Here is a 12,265-nt window from a genome sequence, read left to right as displayed (position 1 = left end):
GAGAAAAAAAAAAAAAAAAAAAAAAAAAAAAAAAAAAAAAAAAAAAAAAAGCATAATGTTATGTATTATATACCCCCTTAGCATTATTCTTGTTCATTCTCATCCATTAAAAAGCCCACTGAGGGGGCCAGCAGATGGTATAAGGGTTACATCACTGGACTCCCATAGTGGACTATAGTTCAAGTCCCCAGGAGCTTAAAACTCATACAGGGCACGTATGCGTGTGTGTCCACAGAGAGAATGCAACTGCAGCAGGGACCAGCAGTTAGTGTAATGGCTATGTTGCTAAACTCCCATATAGCCGACCGTGGTTCAAGTCCCAGACCCAGTGGCTTAAACTCACACCAGGCACATGTGTGTGCATGCCCAAGATCCTGAAAGAATGGAGAAGGGATTGCGGTGTGGCCATACCCCCTAGGGGGTGATTTCACTTTCATTCTTTCTGCTGAGTACATGCACCCTATAGCAAAAACCTCTCCCCCCACCCACCCCCAAAAAGCAATCACAGTATAGCCATGAGGTGTAAGATTTCTCACTTTGTCTGTGTCTCAAGCAGATGCCCTAGAGCAAAAAAATCTTTCTTTTTAAGAGGTTTTTGCTATAGGGCACACGCGCTCCCCAGACAGACAGAGAAATAGAAAGCGAGAAATCACCCCCCACCCCAGAGGGGATGGCCACGCCGCAATCCTTCCTCCTCCATTCTCCTCTCGGGATCTTGAGCACACATGCACCCGGCGTGAGTTAAAGTCACCAGGTCCAGGACTTGAACCGCGGTCGACTACGTGGGAGTCCAGCGACATAGCCATTAAACTAACTGCTGGTCCCAAAAATTCTTTCTCTTAAAAAAAAAAATAAAAAATAAAAATCTAAAGTTTGTCAGTCCTCTCTACAAAATGTTCTTGCTCCCAAAACTGTTGAGCCCGATACTTAAGCATACATACACAACTCACCGTTTTACAAATGTTTAACAGTACTCCCAACAAGTCCATCCTTATGCAAAACCCATACCATAGATGTAGTAAACCAAGAACCCAATTCCTTCAACTGCTTCACCAGCCTCAATGCCTACTTGTCCTTGTCCCTAAAAAATAAAATCTACTGTCTAAAAAAAATAAAAGATCTTCAGGTTACCGAGAAATGTGTTTTAAGGAGGAAAAAACTACACAGTGGGTTTCAAAATCTTGCACTACAGTAAACTCATAATTTGGTTCCATTTTTCCTCAAAAATTTTGAAGTCTCCTCATAAAGGGACAATAACAATGCTCTCCAAATGACCCACCTCCAGCAAACTACACTGTTCCCAATTCCTGAAACGTTCAGCGAAGTCTTTATCTGGACGTTTTCACATATACACAAGTACCCAAATGCTCTTAACTAGTTCAGAAACTGTCACGTTTATCAACCTTCTGCTACTAGAAGTGTTTCTGGAACCTCATTCCCTAAGTCGACAGTCACAAACTATGACTCAAACGTCAAAGTAGAGGCTGTGCACCCCATCACAAAGTCGACCCTCTGCCCTGACGAAGCTCAAGGCAGCCAAACGAGCAAATACACTAGTTTTTTCACTAGTGACACCCTTAAAGACTCATAGAAACTGCCTGAGATGCTCCAAGACCGAGCCACTGACTGCGTGCAGGAGAGGGTGAGAGCGCCGGCAGGTGGCGTGGTGGTTAAGGGTGCTGGTCTCCCACAAGGCTGACCCCGGTTCGAGACCCAGATCTAGCGACCTGTGTTCTCACTCCCTCCCGCCCTCCCCATTCTGTTGCTCTCTGGCCAAATATAAACAAAAAATATTTTTTAAATAGGGGGGTTACACAATGGACAGCATTGGCTGGCCTTTTTATGTAGTTGGAACTGGTAGCTCACTTACCATCGAAGACACTTGCTTCGGAGATGTCCCTGACGGCTGCGGCCTCTACTATGTTTCGGATGACGAACTTCTTAATAGCCTTGTCCTTGGGCACGCATCGGGCGCAGTTCGTGCAGCGAATTGGCTGCACATGGCCACGGCCCTTTTTTGCACGGCCGTTTTGTCTAGTCTGCACAATGATAGAAATCCGGTTACGAAGGGGGCGCGACTCACGCAGCCTCAACCCCCCTCCGGCTACATTCCGCGCTCGCAGCGCCCAGAGAGGCGCCAGTCAGGTCGCCTCTCTGCATTTCGCCGCAAACACTTTGCCCATTCCTCCCCCATAGTACTCTCAGGTCCTTAGGAGCCGAGAATCCGCTCTCCTCAGCCTCCGCACGGACCCCAGCGCTCAGCACGCGCCACCACTCACCATCTCGGAAGCAAGGCCACGAGAGAGGATCCGGCCCGCGGCCGAGCCCTCTTATATACTGCGAGATCCCTCCGCTCACACAGGAAGAATCCTTCGGAGACCGGGATCGATTTCAGCAACCCACTGTACTTCTGTTTTGCTTAATACTTTGCATTTCTGCTGACATCCAGGGTGGAACGGCGTTCGTAGGTTTCTTACCCGTGGAACAAAGCCCCCGCGGGACTATTTCGCCGGCTGGCGGAAGGAGACTGGAGTACTGCGCATCCCAGCAGGCCTCGCGCCCGCCCGCCCCGGAAGTAATTGTGGGTGCTACGGCGTCGCCGACTTCCTCCCCACTGGGCGCGGAAGGGGTTGGGCGCCAGACCTCGAGACGCGCTCGTTCTTGGAGGCCAGAAGGGGAAAGAAGCATGCAGGGAGTTGTAGTGCGAAGCCTAGAGGCCTTATCCTGAAGGCAGCGCTACGCCACCGGGGGGCGCCCTCGCCTCATTTCTGACAGTCCTGCTGCTAGGTGTAGGATTGCGCAGTGGAAGACCTGAGAGAAAACGAAATCATTTGTAAATAAATGTGTCCTTCCATTATGGAGAAGACCCCACAGTGAAGGACCATGGGCAAGTGCATTGTGTGGGAGCTGGTTCTCATTCAGCTTATTGCTGATCCTGTTAGCACAGTGCCAGGCACTGTGGTAAGTGTTTTATTCATTTATTTTTTTGTGGTGTTTTATATGTATTACTCATGTAACCCTCTGTGAGCCTATGGGGTAGGCAAATTAGTATCCTCACTTTAAGGATGGGAAAACAGTAACTTGCCCAAGGTCACACAGAACTAATAGGTGTTCCGGTAGGGCCAGCAGGTGGCGTACTGGTTAAGGTGCAGGTTTCCACAGGCTGGCTGCGCGCGAGTGCTGGACCCTGGCTCTTGAAAAATCTCTGGGAGGGACCAGTAGTTAGCGTAATGGCTATGTCGCTGGACTACTCCCATGTAGTCGACCGCAGTTCAAGTCCTGGACCTGGTGCCTTAAACTCATGCCGGGCGCTTGCGCAAGATCCCAAGAGGAGAATGGAGAAGGGATTGTGGTGTGGCCATCCCCCATTCCTCCCCACCCCGAAGTTGATTTCTCCCTTTCTCGCTCGCTTGCGCGCGCGCGCGCACTCTCTGTCTGTCTTTCTGTCTTTCTGGTGAGCACACGCACCATATTGCTAAAACCTCTCCAAAAAACAAATCACTGTGAATGCATGTGCATGTGTGCCCAAAATCCCAGAAGAGAATGGAAAAGAAGGGGTTGTGACATGATCATCCCCCGTCCACAGGGTGGGGCATACTTTCTCACTTCTCACTCTGTCTCCAGGTGCACTTGCACCGTGGGGCATACTTTCTCACTTCTCACTCTGTCTCACTTGCACTGTGTGGCAACAACTTTTTTTTTTTTTTTTTTTTTAAGGAGGTGGTCTGGCTTATGCTATCTTTCACATAACAAACACATGGTATTATAGCCTGGACTAGTGATTTAAATGTCTTTTACTAAGACCCGGAGAGAAAAATACACTTTACATTGCTACTCAGTACATACACAAACAGAAAGACACACATACAAAATCAAAGCACAAGAAACAATACCTGTCTTTAAGACATAAGGTACACTGATATGTTCTAGGCTGTCTTATTTTAGTAAATGCTGAGAAACCCTCTAAAGTAATTTCCTCACTCATTGGTGAGTCTATCCTCTGACTTTTATAAAATACACTTCCGGGGACCAGCAGTTGGCGTAATGGCTATGTTGCTGGACTCCCATGTAGTCGACCGTGGTTGGAGTCCCTGACTGGTGGCTTATACTCATGCTGAGTGTGTGTGCGTGCATGTCCAAGGTCCTGAGAGGAGAATGGAGGAGAAGGGATAGCAGTGTGGCCATCCCCCCTGGAGGGTGATTTCTCACTTTCTGTCTCTCTGTCTCTCACTGTCTTTCTGGCAAGCATACGTGTCCTATAGCAAAAACCTCTCCAAAAAAAAGTACACTTCTTTATCTACAAGTCTCACTTGCCTTTGAAGAACTGTCACAGTGGTTCAAGCTTTGAGCGTGAGTGGCTATCTATGGGTAGTCAACCACCCAGTTGTCTCCAAAGGTGAAGATAAAACAGTGACAAGTACAGATAGAAACCACTATTCATTCATGAGTCGTTCTGGAGTCTGAACACATCAGATTCACCCTTCTCTCCAAAAACCCATCATAGTTTTATTTAACCTTTAACTCTATTGGGACTAGAATTTAATATTTTCTTGCCTTGTCTTTTTTTAATTAAAAAAATAAAATTCCCCCTTTGGAGAAGTTTTTGCTATAGGGCATGTACGGTCACCAGAAAGACAGAGAGACAGAAAGTGAGAAATCACCCCTCCCCCGGGGGGGATGGCCATGCCGTAATCCCTTCTCCTCTGTTCTCCTCTTGGGATCCTGGGCACTCATGGACATGTGCCCAGCATGAGTTTAAGCCACTGAGTCCGGGACTCAAACCACTGTCAACTACGTGGGAGTCCAGTGACATAGTCATTACACCACCTGCTGGTCCCACCCTGTAGGGTTTTTTATAAGTATATTTTTGGTTTATTTCTTTCATGAGAGAGAGTGAGAGAGTGCATGTATGTACACATGATGGTGGGGAGCACCCTCTAAGTTCTATTTGCCACCTTGATTCCCTTCTCAGTACCCTCTAGTCAGCGTCTTGGGCATGTTTCAGTTCAAGCTGGGATCCAAACCAGTGGTTGGCCCTGTGGCTTCAAGGGATGCAGATCAGTGTGCTACTGCCTAAACCACTGAGACGAGGCCTTACTGTCTTTTTGCACTTTGAATGTGTTTGTTTATTAATAATTATTTATCTAGCTCTATTTATTGTCATTATTATTTTTTAAATTAGACCAGGGAGAAAGGGAGAGTAAGAAAGCAAACGACCAAGTCCAGAACTTGAACTGCAGTTGGCCATGTGGGAATCCAGCACCCTAGCCACCATGCCACCTGCCAGCCCCAGAATTTGTTTGTTTGTTTAGAGTTAGATTTTTGCTATAGAGCACATGAGCTCACTGGAGAGACAAGAGAGACAGAAAGTGAGAAATCCCCCCACCAGGGATTGGGGGATGGCCATGCCACAATCCCTTCTCCTCTGTTCTCCTCTCAGGATCTTAGGCACGCACGTACATGCACCTGACGTGAGTTTCAAGCCACCTGGTCTGGGACTCAAACTGTGGTCAGCGATGTGGAAGTCCAGTGATGTAGCCATTATGCCATCTGCTGGTCCCCAGCCCTTGACTTTGTTAGTTTAAATGAGGCATAGAAAATTATGGACTCTAGATGGATGCGTCTCTGATTTTTCTTCATTGTATAGTTTCATGGAAACCAGAAGGCAAACATTACTTTTTGGAATAGCAATGAGGTAGATGGGAGAAAACAGAATACTATAAAGAAACAAAATATTTCATATTTAAGATAGAACTAAGTTGATGTTCCTATTTCGGCTTTTCTTTGGAAAGCCTGAAGGTTTCACTGGCTACATTCCCTGGTGTAAAAGGATGGCCACACCCCTAGGTTCAGTTTCTCGTTCTGTCACATACTGGCTGATGAGCAGTGCACAAGTATATTTTCTCTCTCTTTCTCTTTTAATTTAAGAAGGTACATGTGCTTGCCAGAGATGGGGGTTGGGTGTGTGTGTGTGAGTTTGTGAAAAAGTACCTTCCATGGGGCGTGGTCCTGCATAATCCTTTCTCCATTTCTCCCTTCTTTCAGGATTTTAAGCATACATGCACGCGTGCCAGCATTTTTTTCAAGCTGCCAGATCTGGGACTTGAATCACACGGTAGGATCCAGCTGCCTTAACTGCCAGGTCACGGGCTGGGCCTTGGGCTTTTATTTTTTCACCAATAATTGTGATCATTCCTTTGTAAGTGTTTCTACAAAGTACTTAACATTGGACCCAGCAGTTGACGTAATGGCTATATCGCTGGACTCCCATGTAGTCGACTGCAGTTCGAGTCCTGGACCCGGTGGCTTAAACGCACGCTGGGTGTGTGTGCACACATGCCCAAGATCCTGAGAGGAGAATAGAAGAGAAGGGATTGTGGTGTGGCCATCCCCCCTGTGGGGTGATTTCTCACTTTCTGTCTCTCTGTCTTTCTGGCAAGCACACATGCCCTATAGCAATAAAAAACTCTCCAAAGTGCTTAACATTTATGAGATACTCAAGAAATAGTAGACCCTTGGGGACCAGCAATTAGCGTAATGGCTATGTCGCTGGACTCCCACGTAGTCGACCACGGTTCGCATCCCAGATCCGGTGGCTTAAAACTTACTCCGAGTGCATGTGCGTGCATGCCCAAGATCCCGAGAGGAGAATGGAGGAGAAGGGATTACAGCGTGGCCATCCCCCCTGGGGGGTGATTTCTCGCTTTCTGTCTCTCTGTCTCTGTCTTTGTGGCGAGCGCACGTGCCCTATAGCAAAAACCTCTCCAAAAAAAAGAAATAGTAGACCCTCTCATCGTCATCACTCATGTTATTGTAACTTATCTTTCTCTGGGTATAAAATGTGTTTTGCATATAGTAGGAGTCAACAAATGTTTGATGAATCTCTGCTTTAGATAGATAGGCAAGTCAAGCTTTTTCTCCTATCCTGAAGACACTTGAGTAGGAAAACCTCCTACACTTCCCACTCTAGGCTGATGATTCTTCTGTTCTTTTGCAGCAACAACTTGAGTACTCTTGTCTAATTTCCTCTTGATCTTAGACTCATTCACCTCTTAAACTGCTTAGTAGTTGGTTCAATATGCTGCATATAGGCCCTCCTCCCTCCTCCCTCCTACCAGAAAAGCAAGGCAAAGGAAGTTTGCAAAAACAACCAGGGGTGTTAAATTACTCATGTTTATTTATAACAGACCTTCAGCCAGTACAGTACAAAACTTACAGTAGTATATCTCCGTTACACAAATATTTACTTACAATATATTACATATACAAAATGCTTTGCAGTAAGTCTCAAAAGCTAGTTTAACTCCCCTTGAGAAAGGAGAAAAACTCTTAAAAAAGGGGGGAGGGTAAGGGAGAAACCAGAAGAAGAGAGGAGGAAGTGAAGGGGTAAGAGTCAAAGGAGACACCAAACATGGGCTATAAATGAAACCCGGGGAGAGAGGGAGAAGAGAGGTGGTATTGCACTTGCTTCTGTGTTTAATTTTTTTCTTTTTGTTTTTCATAACTTCTGATTAAAAATATATATATATATATATATTATGTACACAAGGAAAGAAGCTGCCAGAAGTATTACAAAATCCCACCTGCAGCTTGGACACTGACACAGAAAAACAAAGATCTGGAAAAGTGTCTGTTTAGAAATTTTTTTGTGTGGTATTGGTTTTGAATAGCAATATAAAAAGAAACACCTCTTTTCTCCATGTGGGTTTCAGTGTGTTTTCTTATTTTTCTTTTCTTTTCTTTTCTTTTTTTTTTTAATGCAAAATGAGCTGGGAGAGAGCATGAGGATGTTTGAGGTTCCAGAGCTGGGAGGCTCTGAAATGTAGGATTTTGTACCTAAGACCCTGGTTAAAGTGCAATGATGGTCTGGAGAGAGACAGGACGCCCCTCTCGCCCCTCCTTAGCACCTGGTCCTGCCCTTCCAGTCTCTGCTCTCATGGGCACAGAGAACATAGCCTCAGAGCATAGTCCTTCATGTTCCGGAAGGTTATAGGTGCCAAAGCTGACCAGGGGAGGGAATGGGAGCACCCAAAGGCTCTGATACCCCAGAGGGGGCTAGTCCTTGTGAGGCGTCACCAAATACACAGCAGACTCAGAAGAGGTGGGAGGTGGGAGATCTAATGGGGAGGGGCTCAATAACCAGAATGGGTCAGGAGAAGCCCAGATACTATCCTGACTATGCTGCCTTCCTGAAACAAGGAGCTAGTAGCCCAGAGTGCTGCTGAGACCACCCTCCCCTTCTCTAGAGACCACTGTCCTCTGAGCTAACCCCCACACCTCTCCCCTTGGCAGCATCTATTTATTGCTACATGTCAATGAGGAACAATCGCCCCACAGTATCTCTCCTTGCCAATCTGGTTCACTTGGGGAAATCAAATAATGGGGAAGGAGTAAGAGGAAGAGGAGAAATTTTTGTGGGATCTCCCTTCCAATAAGAAGATAGGGTAGACTCTTCCCAGAGCCCTTAAGAGCCCCAATCACAGGGTCTGTTCCTTAGCCCACCCTTTACCATCCCCCCAAAATATCCCTGATAGGGAGTGAGAAAAGTAGGAGGAAAAGAGTCAATAAGGAAAGGACATATGGAAAGAAAAATGGCAGGGAAGAGAAAAGGAGAGAGAAGAACCAAGAGTTACAACTTGTGAGGTGTTGTGTTTGGTTTTTACTTTTTTTTTCTTTAAACATAGAAAAACATCCTTTGGTTTGAATCTCAAGGAAGCAGAGAGCGGGATGGCTGTGGCCTCTGACAGCCTCCTTAGCACCTGGTCCTGCCCTTCCAGTCTCTGCTCTCATGGGCACAGAGAACATAGCCTCAGAGCATAGTCCTTCATGTTCCGGAAGGTTATAGGTGCCAAAGCTGACCAGGGGAGGGAATGGGAGCACCCAAAGGCTCTGATACCCCAGAGGGGGCTAGTCCTTGTGAGGCGTCACCAAATACACAGCAGACTCAGAAGAGGTGGGAGGTGGGAGATCTAATGGGGAGGGGCTCAATAACCAGAATGGGTCAGGAGAAGCCCAGATACTATCCTGACTATGCTGCCTTCCTGAAACAAGGAGCTAGTAGCCCAGAGTGCTGCTGAGACCACCCTCCCCTTCTCTAGAGACCACTGTCCTCTGAGCTAACCCCCACACCTCTCCCCTTGGCAGCATCTATTTATTGCTACATGTCAATGAGGAACAATCGCCCCACAGTATCTCTCCTTGCCAATCTGGTTCACTTGGGGAAATCAAATAATGGGGAAGGAGTAAGAGGAAGAGGAGAAAGTTTTGTGGGATCTCCCTTCCAATAAGAAGATAGGGTAGACTCTTCCCAGAGCCCTTAAGAGCCCCAATCACAGGGTCTGTTCCTTAGCCCACCCTTTACCATCCCCCCAAAATATCCCTGATAGGGAGTGAGAAAAGTAGGAGGAAAAGAGTCAATAAGGAAAGGACATATGGAAAGAAAAATGGCAGGGAAGAGAAAAGGAGAGAGAAGAACCAAGAGTTACAACTTGTGAGGTGTTGTGTTTGGTTTTTACTTTTTTTTTCTTTAAACATAGAAAAACATCCTTTGGTTTGAATCTCAAGGAAGCAGAGAGCGGGATGGCTGTGGCCTCTGACAGGTAACTCTCATAGAAAGAGACCTCCACCTGCAGTGGAGCTGTAGCTCCTCCTGCCCCTTCTCACTAATTGTAGGTTACCCAAATAGCCAGGGGTCTCTGCAGTAACTAGGAGGAGAGTGCCCTCTCCTAACCTATGTCTGGGAGCTGAGTGGCGAGGGGGCCAGTAAAGGATGACCCCCAGTTCAGTTGAGCCCATCCCATTCTTGCTGGAACAGGGGTGCAATGGGGTAAGGGACACATGCCCTTGCTCATCCTGGGATAATTTTTGGTTATACTGAAAATGAGAAGAGAGAAAAGAGTCACCCTTTTTTTCCCTGCCATTAATTCTAAGAATAGGGCCCAGGAGCCTGGCATTGAGAGGTGAATCCTGCTGGGAAGGACAGGAAGAAGGCAGCAGGCAGAGAGGTTTGATGCCCCTTTGCCATCAGGCAGCAACCCACTAGTGTCTCAGAGAATGGGGACTGACGGAGCCCCTGAGAGCTAGGAAGGTCACTAACGTGAAGAAGTTTGAGAGGTGAAGAGAGAGAATTGACCCACCCTTTCCCATCCCCTGGTTCCCAGTTAGGCACCTGTGGCTCCCAATGTGTCAGAGACAGGATTGGAGACCTAGCCTTGGCCCCTGAGAATATGAAATTGGGGCACTCCGAGGAGAGAAAAGCTGCTAATGAGTAGACTGGTGGGTTGAAGAGACTGGAGCAGTGTTGAGGGCTTGTTTGAGGAGAGGGAAGAGACATCACATCCTAGAGGGAGATCCTGAATGTAGGCTTTGAGTAACTCATATTACGAGGGGAATATCAGGAGGACCTTCAGTCCCACAGTGCCTGGGGAGAATTTCTTCAGCCCCTTCCTACTTCCAAATGAGAAAAATCTTCATTCATTCAAGAATAGTGCAAGCTGCCTAAAGTGAGAGGGCACAAGAGGTATGGAGTACCAGGTTGAAGGGTCCCAGAGAGGAGATATAATGCCACAGAGCTAAGGTAGGGCCAAAGGGAGGTATCAGCATTAAAACTGAAGAATTAGATAATGTAAAGTGTGAAGACTTAAAGCAAGAAGCTCAGGGTCTCTTAGTACTGAGAGGAGCTTCCAACCCCTGGAGCTGCTGGAGGACGCTGGATCAGAGAGTGAAAAACTAGGCCTACAGTAGAAGGGAGCTGTGGGCAGGAGGGAGACGGAGAGGGAGTGGCAAGTGACTAACATAAGTTAAAAAAGAAAAAGGCAAAAGAAAAACCAGTGTATTAATAAATACCTCAGTGAGTATGCTGGGATGAGAGAGAAGAGAAAAAGAAACATAAGCAAAAGACCTGTTTCATCACAATGCTTAAATCGGTCAGGGAGAAGGAGAACAGGTGAGGAGGAGTCAGGGTGAGGCGTGAAGTCAGGTAGCCAGTGGAGGAGGCTACAAGCAAAACTCCTTGGGATGTGGTGGGGTCAGGGCTGGACACCTGTGGGTAGGGCAGTGGAGTAGTTGGCTGAGGGGAAGGGAAGAGGTTGCTAGCCCACCTTGTGCTCCCCTCGGACAATGTGGGAAGAAAATTCGTACCGGTCCTGGCTGTGGTAACCACAAATGTTGCACTCGAAAGGGTCTCTGAAGCCATGGCAGCCCATGTGGATAGTGAACATGACGTGGTCCAGGAAGAGGATGCGGCAGTGCTCACACTTGAAGGCCTTCACAGGCTCACCGCTCTCACCCACCACCCGAAGCACTTCCTTGGAGGGGCCTGGGGTACCCCGCAATAACCCTTCCTGTGGCTTGGGGTCCTCTTTGGCATAGGCAGGACTGTGCCGGCCCACCACAATGGTGGGAGGTGGCTGGGGTGGGGGACCCTGAGGGAGGGACACCACCCCCCCAACTCGATCTTCATGGTTGCTCTCTGTGTCTGTGGAGTCCTGGCAGCCATTGCTGGGGGACGCCCCAGGGTCAGTCAGGGGACCTCGGGCCCGGTAGAGGAGGGGACCTCCATCAGCCAGGTCCTCAGGTCCCTCACCTGCTTCTCGGGATCCTGGAAGGTCCAGTCGACTGGGGAGGGGCTGCATCTGGGTGTAGACAGAACTGATGACTGGTGTGAGTTCTGAGATGCAATTGGTGGGTGGAAGGCGGAGGGGACGCAGATGCTCTGCACCCACAAAGGCCAGAGAACCTCCGAAGCTAGGCTCCAGGCCATGGTGTGCCACCAACTCCACATCCTTCTCATAACCACCTGAGTTCACATCATAGGGGAGGTCCGAGAGGCTAAAGCGCATCTGCTTTTCACCTGTGGAGAAGAGGGTCTCAGCCGGGCTGGGTTTGGAGAATTCCTATACCCACCTCCACCACCACCGGGATTACTTTTCAATTCATGGGGTTATATGTAACATTACTACTACTCTGCATTTCCTTCCCCTGAGGTCAGGTGCTCTGTCAGGCTGTTCCCTGACTCCAGGCTATAATCTAGATTTAGTTCTAGACTTTTAATACTTCATTACACTGCTTTATAAAGCTCCAGGTCCAGAGAGCTAATAACCAGGGTGGGGTGTGGAACCACATACTTACTTCCTCTCCGACTCTAAGGACCCACACACATCCTAGCTATTCTCAAAAACTGGGAAAGCCTGAGCCCCAAACCCCCTCCCTCACAACCACTACAAGAGTCCTCAACACTGACCCCTCTTCACTCCCTTGAGACATA

At 47.8% G+C, this 12,265-nt stretch overlaps 2 protein-coding genes across 5 annotated transcripts in view; both read right to left on the bottom strand.

Annotated features, from left to right (window-relative positions):
- Positions 1–2,160, bottom strand: part of RPS26 (ribosomal protein S26) — a 2,794-nt gene extending 634 nt beyond the window's left edge. The window contains exons 1-2 of the mRNA XM_014582982.2: positions 2,095–2,160; positions 1,872–2,039 (exon numbers count right to left, since the gene is read on the bottom strand). Of these exons, the coding sequence (XP_014438468.1) occupies positions 1,872–2,039; positions 2,095–2,160 (234 nt within the window). The remainder of the gene's footprint in view (positions 1–1,871; positions 2,040–2,094) is intronic.
- Positions 2,161–7,122: 4,962 nt separating this feature from the next.
- IKZF4 (IKAROS family zinc finger 4) overlaps positions 7,123–12,265 on the bottom strand; it is a 32,914-nt gene continuing 27,771 nt past the window's right edge. For 3 of the 4 annotated variants that reach the window (XM_006165589.3, XM_027767148.1, XM_027767149.1), the window contains 2 exons: positions 8,760–11,851; positions 7,136–7,907 (listed from right to left, as the gene is read on the bottom strand). In XM_006165589.3, the coding sequence (XP_006165651.1) occupies positions 11,091–11,851 (761 nt within the window). In that variant the 3' untranslated portion in view covers positions 7,136–7,907; positions 8,760–11,090. Of the gene's footprint in view, positions 7,908–8,759; positions 11,852–12,265 lie in introns of all 4 variants that reach the window. The other variant, XM_027767150.1, reaches the window with a different exon arrangement.

This window comes from Tupaia chinensis, unplaced genomic scaffold (assembly GCF_000334495.1).
Source record: "Tupaia chinensis unplaced genomic scaffold, TupChi_1.0 Scaffold143970_1, whole genome shotgun sequence".
Classification (NCBI taxonomy): domain Eukaryota; kingdom Metazoa; phylum Chordata; class Mammalia; order Scandentia; family Tupaiidae; genus Tupaia; species Tupaia belangeri.
Note: the sequence above shows the minus strand (reverse complement) of the source record. Positions and strands in the feature narration are given on the sequence as shown.